The sequence below is a fragment of the Antechinus flavipes genome, chromosome 6 (genome assembly GCF_016432865.1).
Source record: "Antechinus flavipes isolate AdamAnt ecotype Samford, QLD, Australia chromosome 6, AdamAnt_v2, whole genome shotgun sequence".
In the NCBI taxonomy this organism is placed as follows: Eukaryota; Metazoa; Chordata; class Mammalia; order Dasyuromorphia; family Dasyuridae; genus Antechinus; species Antechinus flavipes.
Window position 1 is genome coordinate 208,385,224 of NC_067403.1, and position 22,768 is coordinate 208,407,991.

At 40.7% G+C, this 22,768-nt stretch overlaps 1 protein-coding gene across 5 annotated transcripts in view; it reads left to right on the forward strand.

The window, feature by feature from the left end:
* The window catches only part of TUB (TUB bipartite transcription factor), a 130,507-nt gene that overhangs the window by 80,965 nt on the left and 26,774 nt on the right, over positions 1 to 22,768 (forward strand). For all 5 annotated transcript variants that reach the window (XM_051963966.1, XM_051963967.1, XM_051963965.1 and 2 more), the window contains 3 exons: positions 3,848 to 3,899; positions 4,836 to 4,998; positions 13,626 to 13,769. In XM_051963966.1, the coding sequence (XP_051819926.1) occupies positions 3,848 to 3,899; positions 4,836 to 4,998; positions 13,626 to 13,769 (359 nt within the window). The remainder of the gene's footprint in view (positions 1 to 3,847; positions 3,900 to 4,835; positions 4,999 to 13,625; positions 13,770 to 22,768) is intronic.

Here is a 22,768-nt window from a genome sequence, read left to right on the forward strand (position 1 = left end):
AACCTACCTGAAGAAAATCTTGTGAACTCCTTCTGGTCCCCTCTTGACCTGGAACATGGTCAAAGAGGATATTATAATATTTCTAACTTTTAAAATTAAATTATATGTATGTGTTACATATATCACATATGTTATCATGTGTGTTCTTTATAATCACATATAGGTATGTGATTTTCTAAAAGTTCAGAGATAAACATGGCCTGAAATTCTAAAAGGAAAGAATATTAAAGAAAGATGAGAGGCTTCCAATAATTAATTAACAATAATTAATTCCAAAGAATGAATAATTTATTGGAAAAAAGAGAGTTTGAAAAAACTGATGTGCTTGCATTAGGAGCTCTCTGATATTAGAAGACAGAAACTGAAAAAAGAAGTTTGTGTGTGTGTGTGTGTGTGTGTGTGTGTGAGAGAGAGAGAGAGAGAGAGAGTAGAGGACTTAGAACATGTCATAATCACATTAAGAACTCTTAAATCAAGTTAATTTGAGGTTTGGGAAACCATTAACTATGGTTAATGGCAACTGTAAGACCATTTTTGGTTTTAAGTGGGGGCCAGAAGAATATAATAGAAGGGAAAGGCCCTCTGCTTAAGGGAAATAGCACAGTATTCAAGGACATCTATGAGACAACAGATCTTACCTCCTTTAATTTTGCTAACAATAAAAGTGATGATTCCTATTGGGGAGAGTTGGGAAAAAGTGGATAAATGAACATTGAAATCCTGGGCAAATTGCAGTAAATCAGAATCTTCCAGGCTATTGAAAAAAAATCAGCAGATGTGATTATTGAACCTGTATCAGGGATCTTGAAGGAACTATAGGAAAACAGTGAATGATGTCCCAGAACTAGACTTGGGTAAAGTTTTGCTGATTTTCAAAAAGGAGGAGAAGATAGCTTCTTATAAATTCTAACCTCGAGGAAAATCCTAGAGCAGATTATTAAAGGAATGATTTGTGAGCACTTCAGAAGGGAATTGGTAATCAGTGAGAACCAATATGGGTTGATGAAGAATTAAGATGTGATTTTTTTCTTGAACCAAATGCATTTACTTCTGATTTGACTTAACCTGGTTCCAGTTTTGACCCTCTCTTCCCTGCCAGATTATCTTTCTTTGCTACAGCTCCAATCATGTCACTCCTCCATTTAAAATCCTTACATGACTATTTATTGCCTACTGAATATGGCTCTAGTGGGGGCCTTATTTTGGCATTCATGACTCTCCATAATCTGATTCTAGCCTACTTCTTTGACAAAAATCACTCATGATGTTCTTATGACCAATATGGAAAGATGCGAACACTAGGAAAGTACATTTAGTCTTGGAATTGGTTTAATGACAGAGCAGCGATTTTAATGAACATATTTTAACTTGGAGTTGTCTCTAGGAGAGTGCTATGAAGCTCTGTCTGTCCTGGGTCCTTTTGTGTTCAATGTTTTTATTATAACTTAGATCAGAGGGTCTTAATCTAAGTTCCACAAATCCCTTAGAGGTTCTTGGATATATTTCAAAGGGTTTGTGAACTTGGATGGGGAAAAAATGCCCATTTTTGCCATTGACTTTTAATTGAAATTTTGCATTTCCTTCAATTATGAATGTATGGAACAATCTGTTATTCTCAGAAGGGGTCCATAAGGCTTCACCAAGCTGTCCACAGAGTCCATGGTGCACAAAACATTAAGAACCCTTGCTTTAGTTAGATGAAAGTATAGATGGCATGTTAACCATACTTTTCAGCCTTACATGAAATGGGAGGATAGCTAATATACCCAAGAGTCTGCCTCCAAATATATCTCAGTGAGCCAGAGCAGTGGAATGGATCTAATAAGATGGCTTTTATCGGGGATGAATGCAAAACTGGTGAAATGGTGCAGGGATGTGGCTGGAGAAGTGTTTGTTTTAAAAATCAAAACCAACAACTTGGTATTTTATCAGACTGCAAGGTCAACATGAACCTTGTATATGACATAGCAGAAAGTCCAGAACCAAACCAAGATGAGAAAACTGCTGTGCCCCAAGCCTCCCTGACATGGGAGGCGACAGTCCCATTGTCCTCTGTCCTGATCAGAATGTGTCTGGAGTAGGTGTTCCATTCTGGGTACCACATTTTTAAAGGGGGACCAAGGGAGAGTGATCTGGAGGGTGCCCCTTGATACTTGGCTGAAGCCCAGAAAGGAGAAGACTTAGGCTTGAGGGCAGAGTGGGTACGATAAGTATTTTCGAGTATTTGGAAGATAGATGCATATAAGAGGGATTAGCTTTGTTCATCTTGGGAGCGACAGCTAGAAGTTGCAGGGAAACAGATTTCTGCCTGACATTTGGGAGAACTTCACAGTCAGAGATGCCTCAAAATAGAATGAATGGCTTGGTGAAGTAAGAGTCAGTTCTCTGAGTGTAGGATTGTTTGGGGTAAGCAACTCTCAGGGATCCCGTGATGGAGAATCAGCCATTAGGCAGGGGGCTGGCCTGAGGGATCTGTGCGGGAGACTGAGGCTTGATTCTTCCCATAATGTACCAGGGAGGATCAGTGTCCTTGGGTGTCATGAGCCCTGGCTGAGGGAATCACCCCCATGCCAGCTTGTGGGCCATGGAATCCCAGAGACCTCAGAGGTTATGAATCCACAAATGGCCACGTAGCATCTAGAGTGAATGTGGCTAGTGCTGGACAGCTCATTTCCACCTCCCAGTTAGACAGCTCATGTTATTAGGAAGCTGAAACTCGTATTTTCTACGTGTTGGTTCCTGTTCTGTCCCATGAGATTAGCAGACCCAGTCTAACCTTTCTGCATTCCTGCCTAACTTGAAGATAGCCATCATGTACTCCCAAAGTCTTCTCTTTTCTGGATTTAACATCTTCAGCCAGTTGGTCCCCACAGGACACACATACACTCTCTTTTTTAAAAAAGCTTTTTACTTTTAACATTTATGCATAGATAGCTTACAACATTCACCCTTGCAAAACCTTGTGTTCCATTTTTTTTTCCTCTCTCCCTTCCCCCCAACACCTCCCTTAGATGGCAGGTATCCAATATATGCTAAACACGTGCAGTTCTTCTATACATATTTATACAATTATCGTGCTGCACAAGAAAAATCAGATTAAAAAAGGAAAAAATGAGAAAGAAAACAAAATGCAAGCAAACAGCAAAAAGAGTGAGAAGGCTATGCTGGGATCCACACTCAGTCCCCTCAGTCTCTGGGTGCAGATGGCTCTCTCCATCACAAGGCCATTGGAACTGGCCGGGGTCATCTCACTGTCTTGATCATACTCTGCTTTGTCCATGGCTTCCTATCGAGGTGGTACTTCAGACTAGGGCAGTAGAAACAATAGAAACTAGCCTTCCCTCCTTCCGGACCCCTGCCTATATTAAGGTAGCCCAACAGGCCGGTTTTCTCCTTTTTTGGTTGTCGTGTTACATCGCGGAGTTTCTTCTCATGACCTTGTTCTTGTGTGTTCTAGATTTTGGACCTGAGAATGGGATTTTGCTTTTGTGCCCATTAAGCCTCCCTTGTGGGATATGATGTTTCCTTCTAGTGTCTTGTTTAGGGTTTTAAAAGACACACCTTCCCTTCCCCTGGACTACCCATGCATCTTTGCTTTTGATGAAGGTGTCCCGTGTGTCCTTCCCAGGGATTGAGCCCCTACTCCTATTTCCCTCTCCAGGAATGTTTCCTGGGGAGTTTGTTAAGGTGCCTTTTGGGTCTTAGGACCTTAAAGCTCTGGTCCCTTGGGAGCCAGGCTGTGGGATGGTCCTTCCCCAGTTGGCCCTTTGGAGAAGCTGAATTCTGCCCAAGTTCCTGAGCACTAGCTCCCTCAGGCTTGACTTAAACCTTGCCTCTTTCTTTGCAGTGTTTTGGACGATGAAGGAAGCACCCTAAGGCAGCAGAAACTGGAGAGGCAGGTGAGTGACCTGGCCCTGGGGGGTGGGGAAGGTGGCTCAGGCCCACGTAGAAGAGCATCATGGGCTTTTGCAGTCCCACAGGGGCAGTTATGTTGTGGTTTGGAACTCTTGCGGGTTGGGGATGTGTCTCCGTTAGTCCAGGACATGAGTAACAAAGGCAAGAGGTCGTGGATCAAGAGCTAGAATGGACCTCGAAGATCACTCTTGTCCACACCTTTTGTTTTTAGAGGAGAAAGCCAGAGAGGAGATCCAGAGGAAGGAGATCACTTATTCAGGCACACAGGTAGCAAGTGGCAGAGCTAGGTTTTGACCCTTTGACTCCAAAAGGTCCCATGGTCCTCGGTGGCAGAAAGTGGGTCCAGATGGAATGTTGGGAGTTGGAGTGAGACATGCCCGAGCCAGGTGTTCTCCCTGATTCTGCTCTCTTTGATCTGCCCCCTTATCTCTTACAGTTCTGCTTGGACCCCCTGGGCTGTGGCATCCCCTCTGAAGCAGAACAGGAGATAGTTTCCCAAAACTTTTAGAACGACAGCATGGGATAGTGGACAACAGGGGAGTCTGAACATCCAGCTTCGAGCCATCTTTCTGCCTTTTTCTTCCTGAGTGATCTTAGGCGGATCACTTAACTTTCCTCCGGCCTCAGAGAGTCCTGAAGGGAAACCCCAGTTTGAGGGGAAGACATTGTCTGTGTTTAGGAGATCTAAGGTCGGGGAGCCCTTGGGGCCCCCAGCTCAGAGGAGTAGCCCAGTTTGGATCTTTATGAGAAGGAGATAGCTTAGACTTTAAGGAGACCCTTGTCTGGGGGGAGACACGGTCCTTGAGTTCCAGGTCAGAGATGGGGGCCGAGCCCCGAATTCCAGCGGTCTCAGAGACCTTGGATGGGGCAGGGACATTGACGGTCATCACCTCAGCACCTCCCCTTGTTTGTGTCTTCAGAGGGCTCTGCTGGAGCAGAAACAAAAGAAGAAGCGCCAGGAGCCCCTGATGGTGCAGTCCAACCCCGACAGCCGCGCGAGGACGCGCCGTACCCGGCAGTCGGAGGAGCAGGCCCCGCTGGTGGAGTCCTACCTGAACAGCAACAGTAGCACCAGCTACAACGGTATTCAGGAAGGCTCGCACCCAAGATCTTGGGGTTATTGGGGGGGCCGTAGGGGCCCGGGGTCACAGGGGTTATTGGAGTCCAGCGTCGCCTCTGGTGGGGTGGAAGGGAAGGAAATAAACATTTATTAAGTGCTTGCTGTGTTCTATGCTAATGCATCCCATCTGGTCCTGGCAACAGTCCTGGAGAGCAGGTGCCATTATCACCCCCATTTCATAGCTTGAGGAAACTGAGGCAAACACAAGTTAAGTGTCTTGCTCAGCACCTCACAGCTGGTGGAACTCGGTCTTCCTGACCCTGCGCCAGTAATTGCCTCTAACTGGGGTTAGTCCTGTTTGAGAAATGCCCTTGATGTACAAGCCCAACCTTGCCAGACACGTCCCCACCATCAGCATCATCACGCGGCAAACGCATTGAATGCAGTCCTTGCTGTTAATAATAATGACCAGCATTTACACAGCCCCTTGAGGTTTGCTTTTAATATTATCTCACTTAATCATGACATTACCTGTGAGGGAGGTGCTCCTTTTAATCTCTACTGTAAAATTAAGTGACTTGGGGCAGCCAGGTGGTGCAGTTAGAGCATCAGCCCTGGGATCAGGAGGACCTGAGTTCACGTCTAGTCTCAGACACTTAACATTTTCTGGTTGTGTGACCCTGAGTAAGTCACTTAACCCCAATGGCCTCGGAAAAAAAGATAAAAAATAAAAGATTAAGTGCCCAGGGTCACACAGCAACTCAGCAACTGAGGGCTTCCTGACTACCGAGTTCTATCTTCTATCTTCATATAATATTCTGTATTTAGAATTTGCCCTTTTTAAAAAAGAGATAAATGTTTTATCACCAGTTATTTGGACCAATTTCATGTTGTCTCCATTTATATCATCGTATACATTGCGTATTATGTTCTACTTTTTGTTCTCTGAATTAGTTCCTCTTTTTGTTTTCTGGATTCATTTACACGTGCTTATTTTTACTTGTGTCCAGTCTTATGGGCAGTCAGGTATCTGGAGCTGATTCTTCTTGGGATTTATAGTTAAAGGGCCTGAATGTTAGCACAGCTGGGAAAACTTGTGCGGCAAAGTCACAGGAACACGTATGGCAATGAGCTTGGAGGATCCATTTTCACCCACTCAAGTATACACACACCATATGGAATTTGGTGCTTTTCCTCCTACCATCTTGGAGAACAATAATAATAAATCACACTTATGTAACTATGGATTTTCAAATGTTTTACATACATTTGGTCTTCTCAGTAATCCCGTCACCAAAGTGGCCACATTAAAAGCTGAAAAATCAATAATATATATTTCTCCAGGACTTTAACATAAAAAGAGTCACATGGCGACCTTCCAACAATCCTGTGAGGAAGACATTTTGAAATCACTCCAGTTTTACCCAGGAACAAATTGAAATTCAGAGACAGCTTAAGGGCTTTGCCCAATGTTCACAAAACTGATAAGTATCAGAGCCAAGATTTGTTTCCATTTTTCTCTCGACTCTTTCACTTTCTAATGTAAAACTGTTTATTTGGGCTTGATGCCGTTGCCACGATTTAGCCGCATTGTTTTTTCTGTTGTGCTAACGTTGTTCAAATGTTGAAGGTTATAAGATGATAATAAGATGATAATATCTGTCGTATTTAACCTACAAGGCTGTTGTGAGGATCAAGTGAGATGATGTATGTGAGGCGCTTTGTACAGTTTAAAGTGCTAGGTAAATAGCCACTATTATCATTGTAGAAAGTGTGGCTGTAGCATCAGCCTGAGCCAAGAAGAGCATCCTGAGTTCAGGTCCCATCTCTGATACATCCTGGTTGGGTGGTTCTGGGCAAGCGACTTAACTCCTCATCGGAGTTTAAGGCTAAACATTGCAGCACAGTTGGTGATCTGCATTTATAGAGGGAATTTCCTCACTGGGATTTCCTACTCTGCTAAGTTATATGTCTGGGGTTTTGAGGGAAGAGGTTTATTGGGTCCTGGAGCTACAAGTATAGCATCCCAGCTGTCTAACATTTAAGGGTATCCCATAGATGGGGAATCTGGATCTGTTAGAGAAGTAGTCACTTCCACTGCTCCACAGAGTGCCAGCAGGAGTGAGAACATCTGTTCCTGTCCCTAAGAAGAGGCACTATGATGGGAGTGGTTCTATGAGGAGGGACAGACGGTATTTCATATACACAACTGTGTTTCGACTTTCATCCTGGTCCATCAGGAGATGTACTGTCTTGCCGGGGTCTCTACCTGGTTGAGAACCTTCTGAAATGCATTAGTGCTCATGAATGTTATCCCCTGCATCGGTCATGTGGGAATGAAGGATAGTACTAGGGGTTTCCTGGGAGAGAATTTCTAGGCATAAAGAAGCCTTGGGCAGGAAACTGAAAGATTGCAGGATATAAATGACATTTTCATTGCTGTTGCTTTGTTGAAATTAGGAGTCTTGAGGAAAGGAGGGAGAAGGAAAGGGAAGGAGGGAGAAAGAGGGAACGGAGAAGGGAGGAAGGAAGAGAAAGAGGGAAAAGGGGAGGGAGGGAGAGAGAAAGAGAGGGGGAAAGAGACAGAGACATAGACAGACACAGTGGCAGAGAGAGAGAGGTAGATTTAGGAATGAAGCAGCTGACTGAGAAGATATTATCTGAGAACAGGAGTTGGATTTCAGGACCTTGCTTTAAGATATCAGAAGAATGAGTTCTTGGCTAGGGATGGAATGCATTTAATGAGGACTGTGATGAATCTATTTTCTTTTTATTTATAATAATAGCTTTTTATTTTTCAAAATACATGCAAAGATAGTTTTCAACATTCATCCTTGTGAAACTTTGTGTTCCAAATTTTTCTCCCTTCCTCCTCCTCCTCCTCCCCCTTCCCTAGGCAGCAAGTAATCCAACATGGGTTAAACATGTACAATTCTTTTAAATATTTTTCCATATTTATCATACTGCACAAGAAAAATCAGATCCAAAGGGGAAAATTGAGAGGAAAAAAACAAGCAAGCAGGCAAACAACCAAAAAAGGTGACAATACTATGTTGTGATCCACATTCAGTCCCCGTAGTTCTCCCTCTGGATGCAGATGGCTCTCTCCATCACAAGTCTATTGTAATTGTCCTGAATCACCTCATTGTAGAAAAGAGCCATGTCCATGGAATGAATATATTTTCTTGGAAGCTTCCAGATCTGAATCACATGGATCATCAAACTGAGAATAGCAGTGGGAGGGATAGAGATAGAGACACCTGTGATTTCATTGTATGGGGAATCTAAGTGAGAAATCTCCTTCTACCAATACAGAGGTGGGAAGAGTGAAAGAAAACTGCCTATCTAGCAGAATGTTAAACCAGATATAACAGAAAGCAGCAGATTGTAATATAAATTGAAAGAAAGAAAAATTGAAGTGATGGGTAAATCACAAAAGACACTAACTAGGAAGAGGAATAAAGATATATAGCTTTAAATGTTTATACCAGTGCATGGAATAGGAGTGATGCTCTGAATGAGATCTCTTAATACAAGAAGAAAACTGACTTTGTAGGTATCACTAAATCAGAAATTTTAGAGTTGGAAAAAAACTTCTGAGAGTATATAGACCAAACCAGATCTTGCCAAGAATTCCTGCTAGGTGGTCCACTAGTTTTTGCTAGGGAACCTCTAGAGAGGGAGAATCTGCTACTTCCTGAAGCAGCTACTTTTGGACAACTCTAATTGTTAGAAATTTTTTCTTATATCAGGGCTAAATCTTTCTCTATAACTTCTATCATTTTACTCCTAGTTCTGTACTCAGGGACCAAGAATTGCAAATTTAATGACCATGCCATATGGCAGCTCTTTTTCAAATCCTTGGTGACACTGGAATACATGATCACATCTTCCCCAGTCTTCTCAAAACCAATTCCTTCAGCTCAGCATCTTCGAGCATCATTTTGAGGTTGTCTCTTAGAGACTCTCCACCTTCTCTATGCCATCCTAAGTTGTGTGCCAGAAATGGTGTGACCAGAGCAGAGTATAATGGGACTATGACATCCTAAGCCATAGAATCTTATGCCTTACAATGAAGGCTTGGACATGATTATCTTTTTTGGCTGTCATGCTGCTTGCTGGCTGACCTTGTAATGCACTTGAATCCCCACATCCTTTCCAGATAAGTCTGCTGTCTATGCCTTTTCCAACTTGTTCTTGGGAATTTGATTTCTTGGACCCCAGTACAAAAAGTTTACATTTATCTCTGATTCTGTCTTTCTAAGTTTAGCCTATTGTGCTATCTGTCAAGGTCCTTTTGGATTCTGATTCTATCAATCAATATATTAAGTATCCATCACAGCTTTGATGTGATTTGATTTGATACATCTGAACATTTGATAAATATTTCATATATCCCTTTAATCCAAGTTCCTGATAAAAAATTAGAGCTGAACAAAATTTCTGGGGCACTCACCTAGAGATCTCCTTCCAAGTTGAAATTGGACCAATGGCTGTCCTTTTGACATATCCATTTAACCAGTCCTGAATTCATAGAATTGTGCTAACTTCTAGTCCACATCTCTACATGTTGCCCATAAGAATAACCTGAAAAGAAGAGCTCTGGATTTGAAGGAAGAAAATCTGGGTTTTCATCCTAGCCTTTTCTAAGATGCTTAAATGTCCTCAGGCCTTTCCTAATTTGTAAATGGACTTGACTTTTAAAACTAGGGCTTCTTTGTGGATAGTTCTGAACTTGTTACCTAATATGACAAATGACTTTGTCAAATCCTTTGCTAAAATCTAGGTAAACTATCTGTAGCATTTCCCTGTTCCACCAAGTGAGAAGCCTGACAAAAAGAAAATGAGGTTAGTCTGAGATGACCTGTTTTTGATGAAATCAGCCTGTCTTTTTTGTAATCACTGGCTCCTTTTTATTAATGTTTCCTGAACATTCTTTTAATAATATGCCCTAGAATTTTCTCATAAAGTTCACTGGCCCTTTGTCTGCTGGGTACATTCGCTTCCTTATTTTTTTTGAAAATTGGAACATTTGCCTTTTTCTGAACCTGTGGCACTTATCTCATTTTCTTGTTGTTTAATTGTTTCAGTCATATTGATTTTTTTGTGCTCTCATTTGAGGTTTTCTTGGCAAAGATACTGGAATGGTTGGCTATTTCCTTCTCCCAGCTCATTTTACAGATGAAGAAACTGAGGTAAACAAGGTGAAGTGACTTACCCAGAGTCCCCCAGCTAGTAAGTGTCTGATACCAGATTTGAATTTTCGAAGATGAATCTTCCTAGTTCCAGAACTCATTCTCTCCATTGTGCCTCCGGGTTGCTCTGTTTCATCCTCCAAAATCTTTCAAAGATTAGTGAATCCATCAGTTCTTTCTGTCTTTGCTATATAATTTGTTTGTACCATGAATCCTACCAAGTTCATATTCATGTTTATGTTTCCTTAGCCCCTTCAACATTTATTACTTTTTTGGTTAACTTTGCCAATCTGATGGACATTAGTAATTAATAGTGATTTGGAGCATTTTTTTTTCAAAAGGTTGTTGATAATTTGTATTTCTTCCTTAGAGAACTATTGTTCATATCTTTTCTCATACGGACAATTGAGGAAAGGAATTTTTTAAATAAGTCTCCTGACTTATTTGGGATATTAGTTTATTATTAGCCATTAACATTCTGTCTTCTCCATTATAGAGATTTTTCTTCTTTTTAGAGAAAACAGAAACAAGTATGAATTCAGTAGTTCTGCCTTCACTCTCTTGTCTCATTGCCCCATATTCGGCCCATTTCTCATAGCAGTGGTTCTGTCCTGCTTTCGAGCTTCTTCTTCTCCAACATGTTTACAAGACCCAAACAATCAACTAGTACTCTGCACTACCTCCATTTTTTTGGTAATCCAAGCTAGCAGAAGCTTTATTCATTTTGAACTTTAATAGATCTGCTTAAGCACACCCACATCATAAAGCTTGCCCGGAGAGTAATAAGACTACAGATAACCAGAGAGATATAAAGGCAATGAGGTATTATAGTGGATAGATCATGAACCAGGAGTCAGAAAGACCTGGTGCAGCTCTAGACACTTACAGTGACACTGTATGACCCTGAGCAAGTCATTTAACTCAGTTTACTCATCTGTAAAATGGGGATAATAATAGCCCCAAAGTATTATTGTGAAAATAAATGAGAATATTTCTTAAGTGCTTTGCAAATGTTGTATAAATGCTAGCAATTGTTATTTTTATACAATTAGTCTTACCCAAATATAATCTTACCAAGAGAAGGTATATTTGATTATGGTTCTTCATACCTTCCCTCTTTCACTTCTCTTTGGTCTTAGCTGATCTTTCTGGAGAAAGAAGACTCATGCTGGAATTTGAGGATCTGGATTCAAATCCTAGACACTTTCCCTCTGTTACCCTGGTTAAAAGGCCTCCAACTCTGGGATCCTATGGTTCAGTCACAGAGAAGTCTGGGTAGCTGCTTCTAGTACACTATTTCAGCCAGCCAGCAATGCTCCCATGCCATGGAAGAGTGCTCCCTTCTCTTCAGGACAGAAGTACAGGAAAGGGGTTTGGACAAAAGGGACTAGCCAGTTTCCTTTTCCATCCCCTCCTATACTTAACATCTGCCCTAGATAGCAGACTTTGATTAGATCCCTCCTTTTCCTAGAACTTCATTTCCCTCGCTCTAAAATGTGGGATTCAGCCCTAACCCCATTTGTATGAGCCACTGGCAGTATCTGCTGGCAAGTTTTGGAACTGTGGCTGTTGAAGATCACCTGTGTAGAATAATAACTCTTGTTTGTGAAGTGCTTTAAGGGCCTCCTGCAACATTACATCTTTACTTTTATTCGCCTCTAACTGAAATTTAGCATTTCCTTCAGTTATAAATGTAGGTAACAAATATTCAGAGAGAGGTTCCATAGGTTTCACAAGATTGCCAAGGGGATCCATAATATAAAATAGTTAAGAACCTCCTGGATTAAATGATCTCTAAAGGTGCTTCTGACTCTTAAGTCATTTGTTCTCAGGTCCATCCTGGTCCTGCTAGGTGAAACCCTGGCTTTGTCATGACCTGGGTTCCTTTATAGGGAAGAGGACAAAAAGAACATGAAATCTGAGAGGAATGGCTGGATGCAAGTGACCCCTACATCTCTTTGCAAAGCTCTTTTACTGGCTACTAGAAATCCTTATCTCAAATGACAGAGTCAAGTTTGATCTCATCATCTTTTCCCTAGAACACCTAAAACTCCCTTATTTATGGAGGGTTACCTCCCCCTCTCCCAGGGAAGGACACAGCTCCAGTACCATCCATCATTAAAGCATTTATAAACCTGAGTTATTATTCTACAGATGCTCTACCCATGGGGTAGGGCTTCCCCTAGTGGGCAAACTCCCATACAGTGGATTCATTTCAATGCATAAAGTATTCTATGTGCCAGGCAGTGGGTAGGTAGGAGATACAAAGAAAAGTGAAAAGGTTCCTGTCCTCAAGAAGCAAAAATATTCTGCAATATTTTACAGGTAAATACATAAAAAATATATTAAAAAACACAAAATAATTTGGGAGGAAGATGAGAGTGTTGGCCACTGATAAGATCAGGAAGGACCAGGTATAGAAGATGGCACATGAGCTAATAAGCCTTGAATGTTGTTCAAGATTCCAAGAATTGAAGGAACTTGCATTCCAGGTACATGGAACAGCCTGTGCAAAGGTGTGGAGGTGGGATGTCTTGTGGATGTAAAAAAGCCACACTTTCCCTCTTTTCTTCCATGGACGTTTATACAATTTATAAGTATAGCTTATCCTTTTCAACATTTCCGTTTTCTTATCTGTCAACATCTCTGAACGAGCTCAGATCCCTTTAAACTCTGACATTCTATATTCAAAAAGTCCTCTCCCAACTATGACATTTGAGAGTCGATCTGTGTGGCAAAGTCACTGGGAAGCTGGTTTTGACTTGCCAACAATTAGAGCTTTCCTGAGGAGGGATGGGCTACCTCTACTCCAATGGGGTTTCAGTCAGAGATGCAGTGACCCATGTCAAGGATGCTGTTGAAGGTGAAACGTCCATCTCCAACCTTAAACTCCTTCTTCCCTTCCACCAAAAAAAAAAAAAAAAAAAAAGCCACAAAATTCTCATAATGAATATGTGTGATCAGGCAAGATAAATTTGCCCACTGACCATGTCCAAAAATGAATGCCTCATTTTGTTTCTGTAGTTTGCCTTTCTATATCAGGAGGTAAGTAGCATGAGAAGCCCACCTTTATAATAAATGAATAGGGGAGGGGAAATGGATTTGTGAAAAGTCTTTGGATTGGGGAACTTCCAGATGAGGAGGAGAACACTGTAGATTCTTCTGTGTAGCTTATAGTCTTAGAGTTGCCTAGAATATTGACCAATTAAGTGACTTGCCTGGGACCACCAGTCAGAGACCGGACCTGTATCTTCTAAGTTTTATTCTGACTCTTTATACAACAAATCCTTATGGTCACCCACATCTCACTGTACATTGACTGTGACTGAAAATGTCTGTTTCATTCTAATCCTATAGTCTGTCCCTTCCCTGTTCAGAACTTCCTTGCATAATTCTCATTTCTCTATTCATCTCTGGCTCTTCCAACCCTACCCTTCCCATCCTTCTCCAAGCAGTACAGGAGGCTGAACAAGATGACGGGAAATTGGGCGAGGACCCCTTGATGCCCAGATCCGCCAAGAGGAGCCCCGCAGCAGGGGCGACGGCAGCAGGCGGGCAGGGTGGTATCTCTAAAAAGGAGAAGAAGGGGAAACCCAAAGGTGAGTCCCTCTGTCTTAGCTTCCAGTCCTCCGGGGCTGATGATAGGCGAGATTGCTAAGCGGTAGAGGAAAGAGGGGTCATCGAATGCCTTCTTCCCATGACTGCAGGCTGGCAGGCAGATGGATTTGTATAGTTGGAGGTAAGCAGTGGTTCTTCCCTTGGCCAGAAACCCTCAGGGTTGCTAGGCTAAAACCCAACCTCCAAAGCCCACCTTTAATAAAATCATAGATCTCAAAGTTGGAAGGGACTTCCAAGGATGGTCTGGTTCAGGCCACTGGGTTATTACTTCATGGTAATAGAGCATTGAGTCACTGTGGGAATACTTGCTTCCAGGTCAGGGTTTTTTGGACCTCATGTAATTGTTCTATAGTGATGTGCAAATTTATCAAAATTTCTAGAACCTTTTGCTCTAACTTACATAATAATCTGAATCAGAGGTTATTTATTTATTTATTTTTAATATGTTCCAGATTCTTTAGGCAATCTGGCTAAGGCTGAGGACTCCTCAGAATTATGTTTTTAAATGCCTTCAAGATTACAAAAGAATCCATTTATATTGGTACAGTTATCAAATTTTTTCAGAAGCATGTTTATGGTGCCCTTGATTAAGAGTCCCTGATCTAAATACAGGTCACTTCTGGATAGAACTGTATACCTAAAATTAATTGCCTGTGTGAAGGAAGTGGACTAGATGATTCCTAATGAAGGACCTGGAAGTAGGGGTCCCTTCTATCTTCAGCCTTCTATCTTTGACATTCTATGATCCTATAATTCTCTGTAATCAAAGATAAAAACACAAGGACTAAAAACAATCCCTTCTTTGTGTTCCATGTAAACTATATTGGGGGGGTGGGGGAGGAGTGGATGTACTTTCTTCAAATAATTCTAGATTCTTTATTTTAAGTATCTATAATTGTTCTAGTTCTTACACTCTTGAATGTGGAAACCTGGCTGAACTGTCTAGGTGTTAATAAAGGCAGGGGGAAATAATCCACCAAAATTTAAATGTGTATATATACAACTCTTCCAGCCTGGCTTTGGTTTCCTGCAACTACTTTTTGAGTCTCAAAAATGTTAGCACAGTTCCCTCCTCCAAAAGAAGGATTGGAGTTTTCTATGAATCTAAGTCCACGTTAACTCCCAATATTCCAGGTTATTTATATATGTGAAATGTGGTTAATTTTCCCAAATGAGATGATTTATTGTATAGTGGACACTATTTGTCTCTCTATTTCTGTTTTTTCTATCTTATCTCTCTGTCTCTGTCTCTATCTCCATGTCTGTATCTCTCTCTGTTTCTGTCTGTCTTCTCTCCCTTTTTCTCTCTCCTCATTAAATTTTAAAACTTTTTAAACCCATTTGTCAAACAGATCAAGTTAAAATCCTTGAATCTGGAGTCAGGAGACCTGGGTTCAAGTCCTGATCCTACCACCGACTTTCTCTGTGGCTTTTGGATGATCACTTCTCTCTGGGTTCAGTTTTCTTCTCTGTAATATGAGGCATTTGGACTAGATTTCTCAATTTTTCTCTTGTTCTATATCTCTGATTCTAGGAAATCCTCACATAAGTCACAATGAATTTCCTTTGACCTTTCCCAAATCACTTCATTTTTTTTCTTTATTTCCCGTCACAAAACCAGGAAGGGATGGCTGACACATTTGTATTTGTCCAGTTCTGGATTTCAAGGAAGAAGAACACAATAATCTCTAATCTAATTACCAAGCTAATTAATAACATCCAGATATCAGTGGAAAGTGTGCACACACACACATGCACATGTACACACATGAGATCTCCTGCTTCACGGATACCTCCTAGATACCAGTCCTGGTCTGATTCTGGGAACTGAAGCCACATGCTCCCACAATTCAGTACAGACTAGAGATAGATTTAAGCCAAGCCCAAGGCCTTAGGCTCTGCAGAGCTCTATCCTGAAGGAGACAGAGAAGTTGGAGCCTTTTATAAGTGTCCCAACTGAGGCTAAACAGTTTTAGGTTCCTGAATATCCCATTTACAATTAGGTTAGATATGTATCAATAGAAGGTCAGGTAGAATTCCTTTGGGGTCAGAGGCTACACCTATAGTAATTCTAGCTGTTTCTTTCTATATATTTATTTTTCTTTTCTTTGGGGAAAATCACCAGAAGTAACCTCTGTCAATGGCAGAGTTAAGATCTAAAGAGACAATGGCAGGCTAAAATCCTGGGCCAGATTTATAAGATGAAGAATAATAGAGATAGATGGAAAAAAATCTGGGTTCAAGAAATCATCTTCTTAAGTACAAGATGGGATGATATGGCTTGAAAGCAATTTGTTTAAAAAAGATTGGGGTTATTTAGTGAATCCCAAGCACAGTGTGCATCAACCAGCTCCTCTGGCTAGAACTGTAGCACAATAGTATTGTGCTATAATGGTAAACTAAGGAACTGAGGTAGGATGGCAGTATATTTGAAATATGTCATGTTCCACTAAACCTGAGGGAAATTGGACTGGCATTCAGCTGAGAGCAGTTCTGTCCAAGGGAAGTCATTTGGGACAGACATAAAGAGCTGTTAGATATATTTATAATATATATTTGTTATTATAATATATTTAAATATAAATATTTTAAAAGAATAAATAATTTATAGGGATTAATGTGCTAAACTAGTAATTCAGGCCATTTGTTGAAATTAATACATACAATGCATTGCTCATTCATCCTTTTACTTTAGTTGTTTTGCACTCAAAGTGAAATAGGAATTCTCCAGCTGGGGAGGATGCTGAGACATCTTTGAGATCCAGACCCTCAGGGAAAGGACGATTAAAGGGGAAAGGAGTCAGAAAGGGAGCAATAGGGGGACCAAGGGAAAAAGACAAATCACCAGAATCTCAGTGGAGAGAGAAACAATATACAACAATAAGGAGATGGTGATCTCACTATACTCAGGCTTAGGTGGACCAAATCTTCAGTGTTTTATTCAGTTTTGGGTGCCACATTTTAGGAAGAATATCTGTAAAATGGGTTGTTCAATGATATGTGCAACCAGGGTGAAGGAGCTTGAGTCCAAGAAGATCAATTGAGGGAGCTGGGGCGTGTTTAGAATGGAGAAGCCTTAGGAGGGACAAGAGAGTAAATAAATATTTATTAAGTAGTAGGCTGTGTGCTAGACACTGTACTAAGGACCTGAAAGAAAAAGAAAAGCAGAAGCAGTCCATGTCCTCAAAGAGCTCAGTATACCAAGGGAAGATTCACAGCTAAAAAGGAGGTGAAGGGGAGAGTCCCTGGTACGGGGGGCTGATGAAGTCCTGCAGCCTTGTGGGAAATTATGATATGGCTGTTCTGGGCAGACACCAACATCTTTACATAAAAGATCTGGATGGGGCTCCTGGTTTCTACTCTCCACTCTTTCTAAGTAGAGGGAAGAAGGAAGGGGCAAGGACTCCTGAGGAGGTGGGATAGCTGCTGTTTTCTGGCTGGGGGAGAGATAAGACCTGTTTTATTTGGCTTTTATGGTTAGAATCAGGAAATTGTAGAAAGCAGCACTTCTTAAAGGGATTACTATGAGCTTTGGCTAGGGGTGAGTTGATACTTATTATTTGAAAGTACATGTGTGAGTCTCTCCATCTTCCCAGAGTCTATTTAAGACCAATCCTCTCCCCCCCACCCCAAACAAAAAACTGCAAACTCCAAATATGCTTGAGAACCCCTAAATAAAAGTTATCCAGTGATCAAATGGGCTGCCTTAAGAAGCTTAGTTGGTCTTCCCTTTCCTGGAGGTATTCAGACAAAAGCTAGACCACCAACCGCTTCTGTTCAGGTCTTATGTAGAAGGCATTCTTGCTCACACATAGGGTGGATTGGATGACTCCTAAAACTGTTTTCAATTCTGAGATTTATTCTGAATTTATTCACATTTTCTATTGCCTGTAAAGGTCAGTTTATTATTATTTATTATTAGAATTATTATTCTAATATTAGAATCCTTATTAGATTATTAGGATATTATTATTATTATTATTAGATTATTAGAATATTAGCTATGTAATGACCCTTAGAAAATTTCTCGTCCAGCTTTCTCACTTAGCAGATAAAGAAATGGGCCAGGAGAAGAATTGGACCTTGCCCAAAGGCACACAGGTACTAAGTATATAAGGGCACTAGGTATAGAGTCTTGGTTCTTTAGCTACAAATCCAGTCCTTTTCTCACTACCCTGTGCTAAGATGAATCCAGGCGTCCCCGTACAGCTAGCTTCTTTAAGCTATGTATGCTGCTTACCTCTCAGTCACAGTACACATGCACTTCGTTATTATCCAGGTCTAGCCCAGGGGGTATCTTCACCCTTTAATGCAAGCACATGTAATGTCTGGATTTCTGGTGTTTTTTTTTTTTTTTTTGAAGGGGATTAATGGTACTCTGGTGTTTCCTGTGTTCTTGCTGATCTGATTATTGCTTTGGGGCCAAAGTTAATTTCTGAATGTACAATTAGGCTTCTGATCCCAGCACTCAGCTGAGATGACTATCTTAAGGTTACCAGTGTTCACTTTGTTATCATTGTTACTTCTAATAATGCTAATGATAACAATTGCGATCATCGTTATATTGATTATATTATATTATAAGCACATATATATTTTATATATATATATATATGTTTCATGTCAGTGGATTTTTATCCATCTTTAATCTTAACCTCTCTATGGCTTTTGCCACTGCTATTCATTCTTTCTCCATGCTTTCTTTTCCATTGTCCCTCCCTTTTCTGGTTTTCCTCCTAAATATTCAATACTTTATTTCCTTTGCCGCTTCATTATCTATTCTTTTGTCTTCTACCTTGAGTGTCTCTTGAAGCTTGTCTTTTTCTTTTTCTTTGCATTCCCTCCTTTAGTGATCTAATTCAGCTCCAGCAGGTCCAATTATGGTCTCTATGTTGTAAACCTAATTTTTCTACAGATACCATCCTTATGTTGTCACCCGACTACTGGAAATCTTCACCTCCTATTCCATTCCTCAAATCCAACATATTCCAAAATGGGAGTCATCATCTTTCTTGCTAAACCTTTCCCTCTTTCAAACTTTTCTATCATGGTGACCACCATCCCTTGAGTCTTCCAGGTTCACAACCTTGGAGTCATCCTTTCTTTATTATTCCTTCATTTTTTTGTCCAGTTAGTTGCCACATTTTGTCAATTCTAGTTCCATAGTATCTGTTGCTTCTACCCTTTTCTCCCCAGTCATCAACTCACAACTTTGGTTTGTATTTTCATTATCTCAATACCTTGGAATGTTGATGTCTTTTCTTCCAGGCTTACTGCTCTCTTAATTCATTCTCTGCCAAGCTACCAAAATGATTGATCTTGCTAAGGCAGAGATCTGACCAAATTATTGCACCACTCAGAAATTGCCAAGGGTCTGCATCTAGGATAATACACACACTCTCTCTCTCTCTCTCTCTCTCTCTTTCTCTCTCTCTCTCCCTCTCTCTTTCTCCTATTTTATTTTTCCAAACAAATGTAAAGATAGTTTTCAACATTCATTTTTATAAAACTTTGTTTCAATTTTTTCTCCTTTTCTCCCTTCTAACCTCCCTTCCCAAGGCAGAACGCAATCTAATACAAATTAAACTTGTGCTGTAGGATAAAATATTAAATTTTCAGATGCTCCACAGCCACAATCATAGACTTAGAATGAGAAACATCTCAGGTCAAATTCTGCCTCAGACAGATTCTGACCAACATGTGATAGCCAGAAATGGTAAGTATCTGAAAACAGATTTGAACTCAGCTTCTCCTGACTTCAGGGCTGGTGCTCTCATCCTCATTTCTTAAAATCTTTACTTTAATTCAAAGCTCAGCTCAAGACCCAGCTCTTTATCAAAGCCTTCTTTTATTCATTCCCCCTTTCTCCTCCAGTTGTTAATATTCTCTCCTTCCTCAAATGATCTTAAATTTAATCATGGACATGTTCTGTTCCTTCTAAGAGAATGAAAATCCCTTGTTTGGATCCAAAGCTTCTAGCACAGTTAGGGCTTTGCCCATAGTGATCACTTTAATAAATGTTTATTGGGTTGAATTGAACTAAGAGTCTGATTTCATTGGATCATTTTGAGTTTGATGGCGAAATGCTTGGCCTGGGAATCAGGAGCCCTGGGCGCCAATCTAACCAAGGCACTGACTCACCATATGACCTTGAATAAGTCATAATTTTCTTGTTAAAACTAGAAAGGACCTTAGAGATCAGCTGGTTCTCCCTTTATACCTCGATCTCCTTTGTGTTAGACAAACACTCATTCCTTTCATGGCTAAGGATGTAAACCTGATTTTGTTTAGCTATGTCCTCAGTTTTCAGCTTTCTCCTCTGGAAAAAGGTAGGGGGGGTAGTTTGGAAGCTAGACTAGGGGATCTCTAAGGCACCTTCCAGATCCAAAATTTTATGTTTATAAGTCCCAGCTTGGCCACGAGGTTACTATATGACCTTGGGTACCTTATTTAGCTTATCTGAACTCTGATCTTTTCCCTAGTAAGAATGCGGACAACGGTAGCTTGCTCTGTCTACCTCACAGGGTTATTGTGAGGATTTAATGAACTGATGGATGAAAAAGTGCTTTGTATTGTGCTCCATAACGTCCTCCTTAAGTGTGAGCTATTTTTGATCCCATTGGAGCTAGAATGCAGAGTTTGATGTCTGCCTTATTCTTTTCTATCAAGATGGTATTTGTTTGAGTTGTTCTTAGCATGTCTGGGTTGCATCTGTGTGACTGCACATCTTGGGACTGTTTGAGCCCCTCAGCATTTGTTTTGCTTGGCGGGGGTGTTGGGGGGAAGATTTCAGAACAAAAGGCTGGGTCCCATGAGAACCCCCTTGCGCACTCTGGTACTAACCCCTCCAGATTAATATTCTCCTCTCCTAACATTAGGATCTCTTCAGTCCTAGCCTTCTCCCTTTTTGGTTCTTGTGTTTTTTCCATACTTTTAGGTAACTAGATGGCTCAGGGCATTGAGTGTTGGATTTGAAATCCAGAAGTTCAAATCTTACCTTAGATGCTTATTAGTTGTGTCATCTTGGAGAGCTTCTCCCAGCCTGTTTCACTGTTTGTAAAAGGGATATAAATTATAGAGCATGTAGTTCACAGGGTGGTTGTTAGGATCAAATGAGATGAAATATGTCACTTATATAAATGTTAATTATCATTATTGTTGTTATTGGGGCATTTACCTAGGATTATAGATTTGGAACTGGAAAGTACTCTAAGGTCATCTTCATTTTACATATGAGGAAACTCTAAAAGAGTGAATGACTTGTGTAAAGCCATCCAGGATAGTAAAAAGTGGAGATGAGATTCAAACTTAGCTCTTCTTTGGACTCCAGAGCTAGTGTGCTTTACTCACCACACCTCCTATCTTGTTTCTAACTCTTCAAGGATCTGTGACTGCGTCTGTATCTGTGTGGATGTTCATTCCACCGGAGTGGACCCCACCTCTTCTAGCTCTTGGTGGACAGTTCTGTGAAAGGAGGTGGAAAATCTTGTACTGATGATCCCCTCTACCCTTAACGAGGCTGGTCCTTGAACAAAAGATGTATGTCACCTGCTTGGTACTTGAGGGTTTTCCAGATTGGTTTAGAAACTGTCAGAGCTTCTAATCTGTTGGTGTGGGCTCCTAGAATTCTTTATGATCTCTTGGATCCATCAAAATGAGGGGAAGATGTCAGAGGAGGGTCTTAGATACACAGTAATGCCTCTTTATTCAGATAGCCTTACTGTTCTGGTATAGCTTTCAGGGAATAGCTAATAAATTCTGCCTTTATCCTGACAGTCCCTGTTCTTCATTATTTACTAAGCCACCAGGGCCTGAGAAAGCAGGCAATTTAGAGGGAGGAGAAAGAGAAAAAAAGTGGGGGATAGAGAGAGAGACAGAGAGAGAAAGAATTACAAATAGATATGGATTTTCAGTTTTCAAAGACTGAGAACTTTATATGCCCTGTGTAAAATTCTGTTGTAACACAAAAGGTCAAGGAGCATTTTGGGTTTTTTCCTTGTGTTCCTATTTCACCACCTGGGAATCTAGGAGCACATATGCATACCCTTCTGCATACGGAGAGACATTCCAAAGAAAATCATTCCAGAAATTGCAGAGGAGAGTTTTTTAGAAAGATGAAAGAAGTTTAGATAGAAATTCTAAAATGAACAGCCCACAAAGATTTATGTGAAAAGTAAAGGCAGAAAAATCCTTTTCATTTTGTCTTTTCTCTTCTGATAACTCCTGTGTTCTCTTTGTTCTCTTTTCCTCCCCTTTCCTTCCCTTTCTTTTCCCTTTTTCCCACCTTCTCTCTCTTTTCCTTTCTCCTCTTCTCTTTTTCTCCAAGCTTTGTTTTTCAACACCAGCTAACTCGAATGATACTGGTAGATACTGGTTCTACCAATTTCTCTTCCTTAAGCTAGGCGATTTACTTTGTACAGCTATCCAAAAGGAAAAGGAAAGAGAGAATGTGGGAAATGTGCCAGCATTTCTTCCCCAATGAAAAAATTTGCAGTCCCTGAAAATTATATCAGATAACTATGTATAACACGCATGCAGTGTTCATATGTTGTAAATTCTCATACTATATCTTTTCCATGGACCTGATCATTTCCTTGCCATCACTTCCAAATTATAGTATGTTTTCCTGTGCTAGCAGCCATCTATAGTGACATTAATTTATTACTCCTGTGATAGCATATATTGCTAAGCCCAAGACAGATAGTCTGAGAGCTACAGCTCTGATTTGCTACTGTCTTTAAATACATTAGTAGTTAGCTCAAGATCTGGGCCAGGAGATGACTGAAAGGATATCCAGGCTGTCTGCTTTCCCAAAGAGGCAGGTGCCATTTGTTGGGGTTACTTTTGAGATTTCCAGGGGATAAGTAGGTGGCAAGATAAGAATTACATATTTATATTTAAAAGGTTCAAACTTGAGTTTAAATGTGAGGAAACTGAGACATCACATATATGATCCCGGGCAAATCACTTTACACCTCTG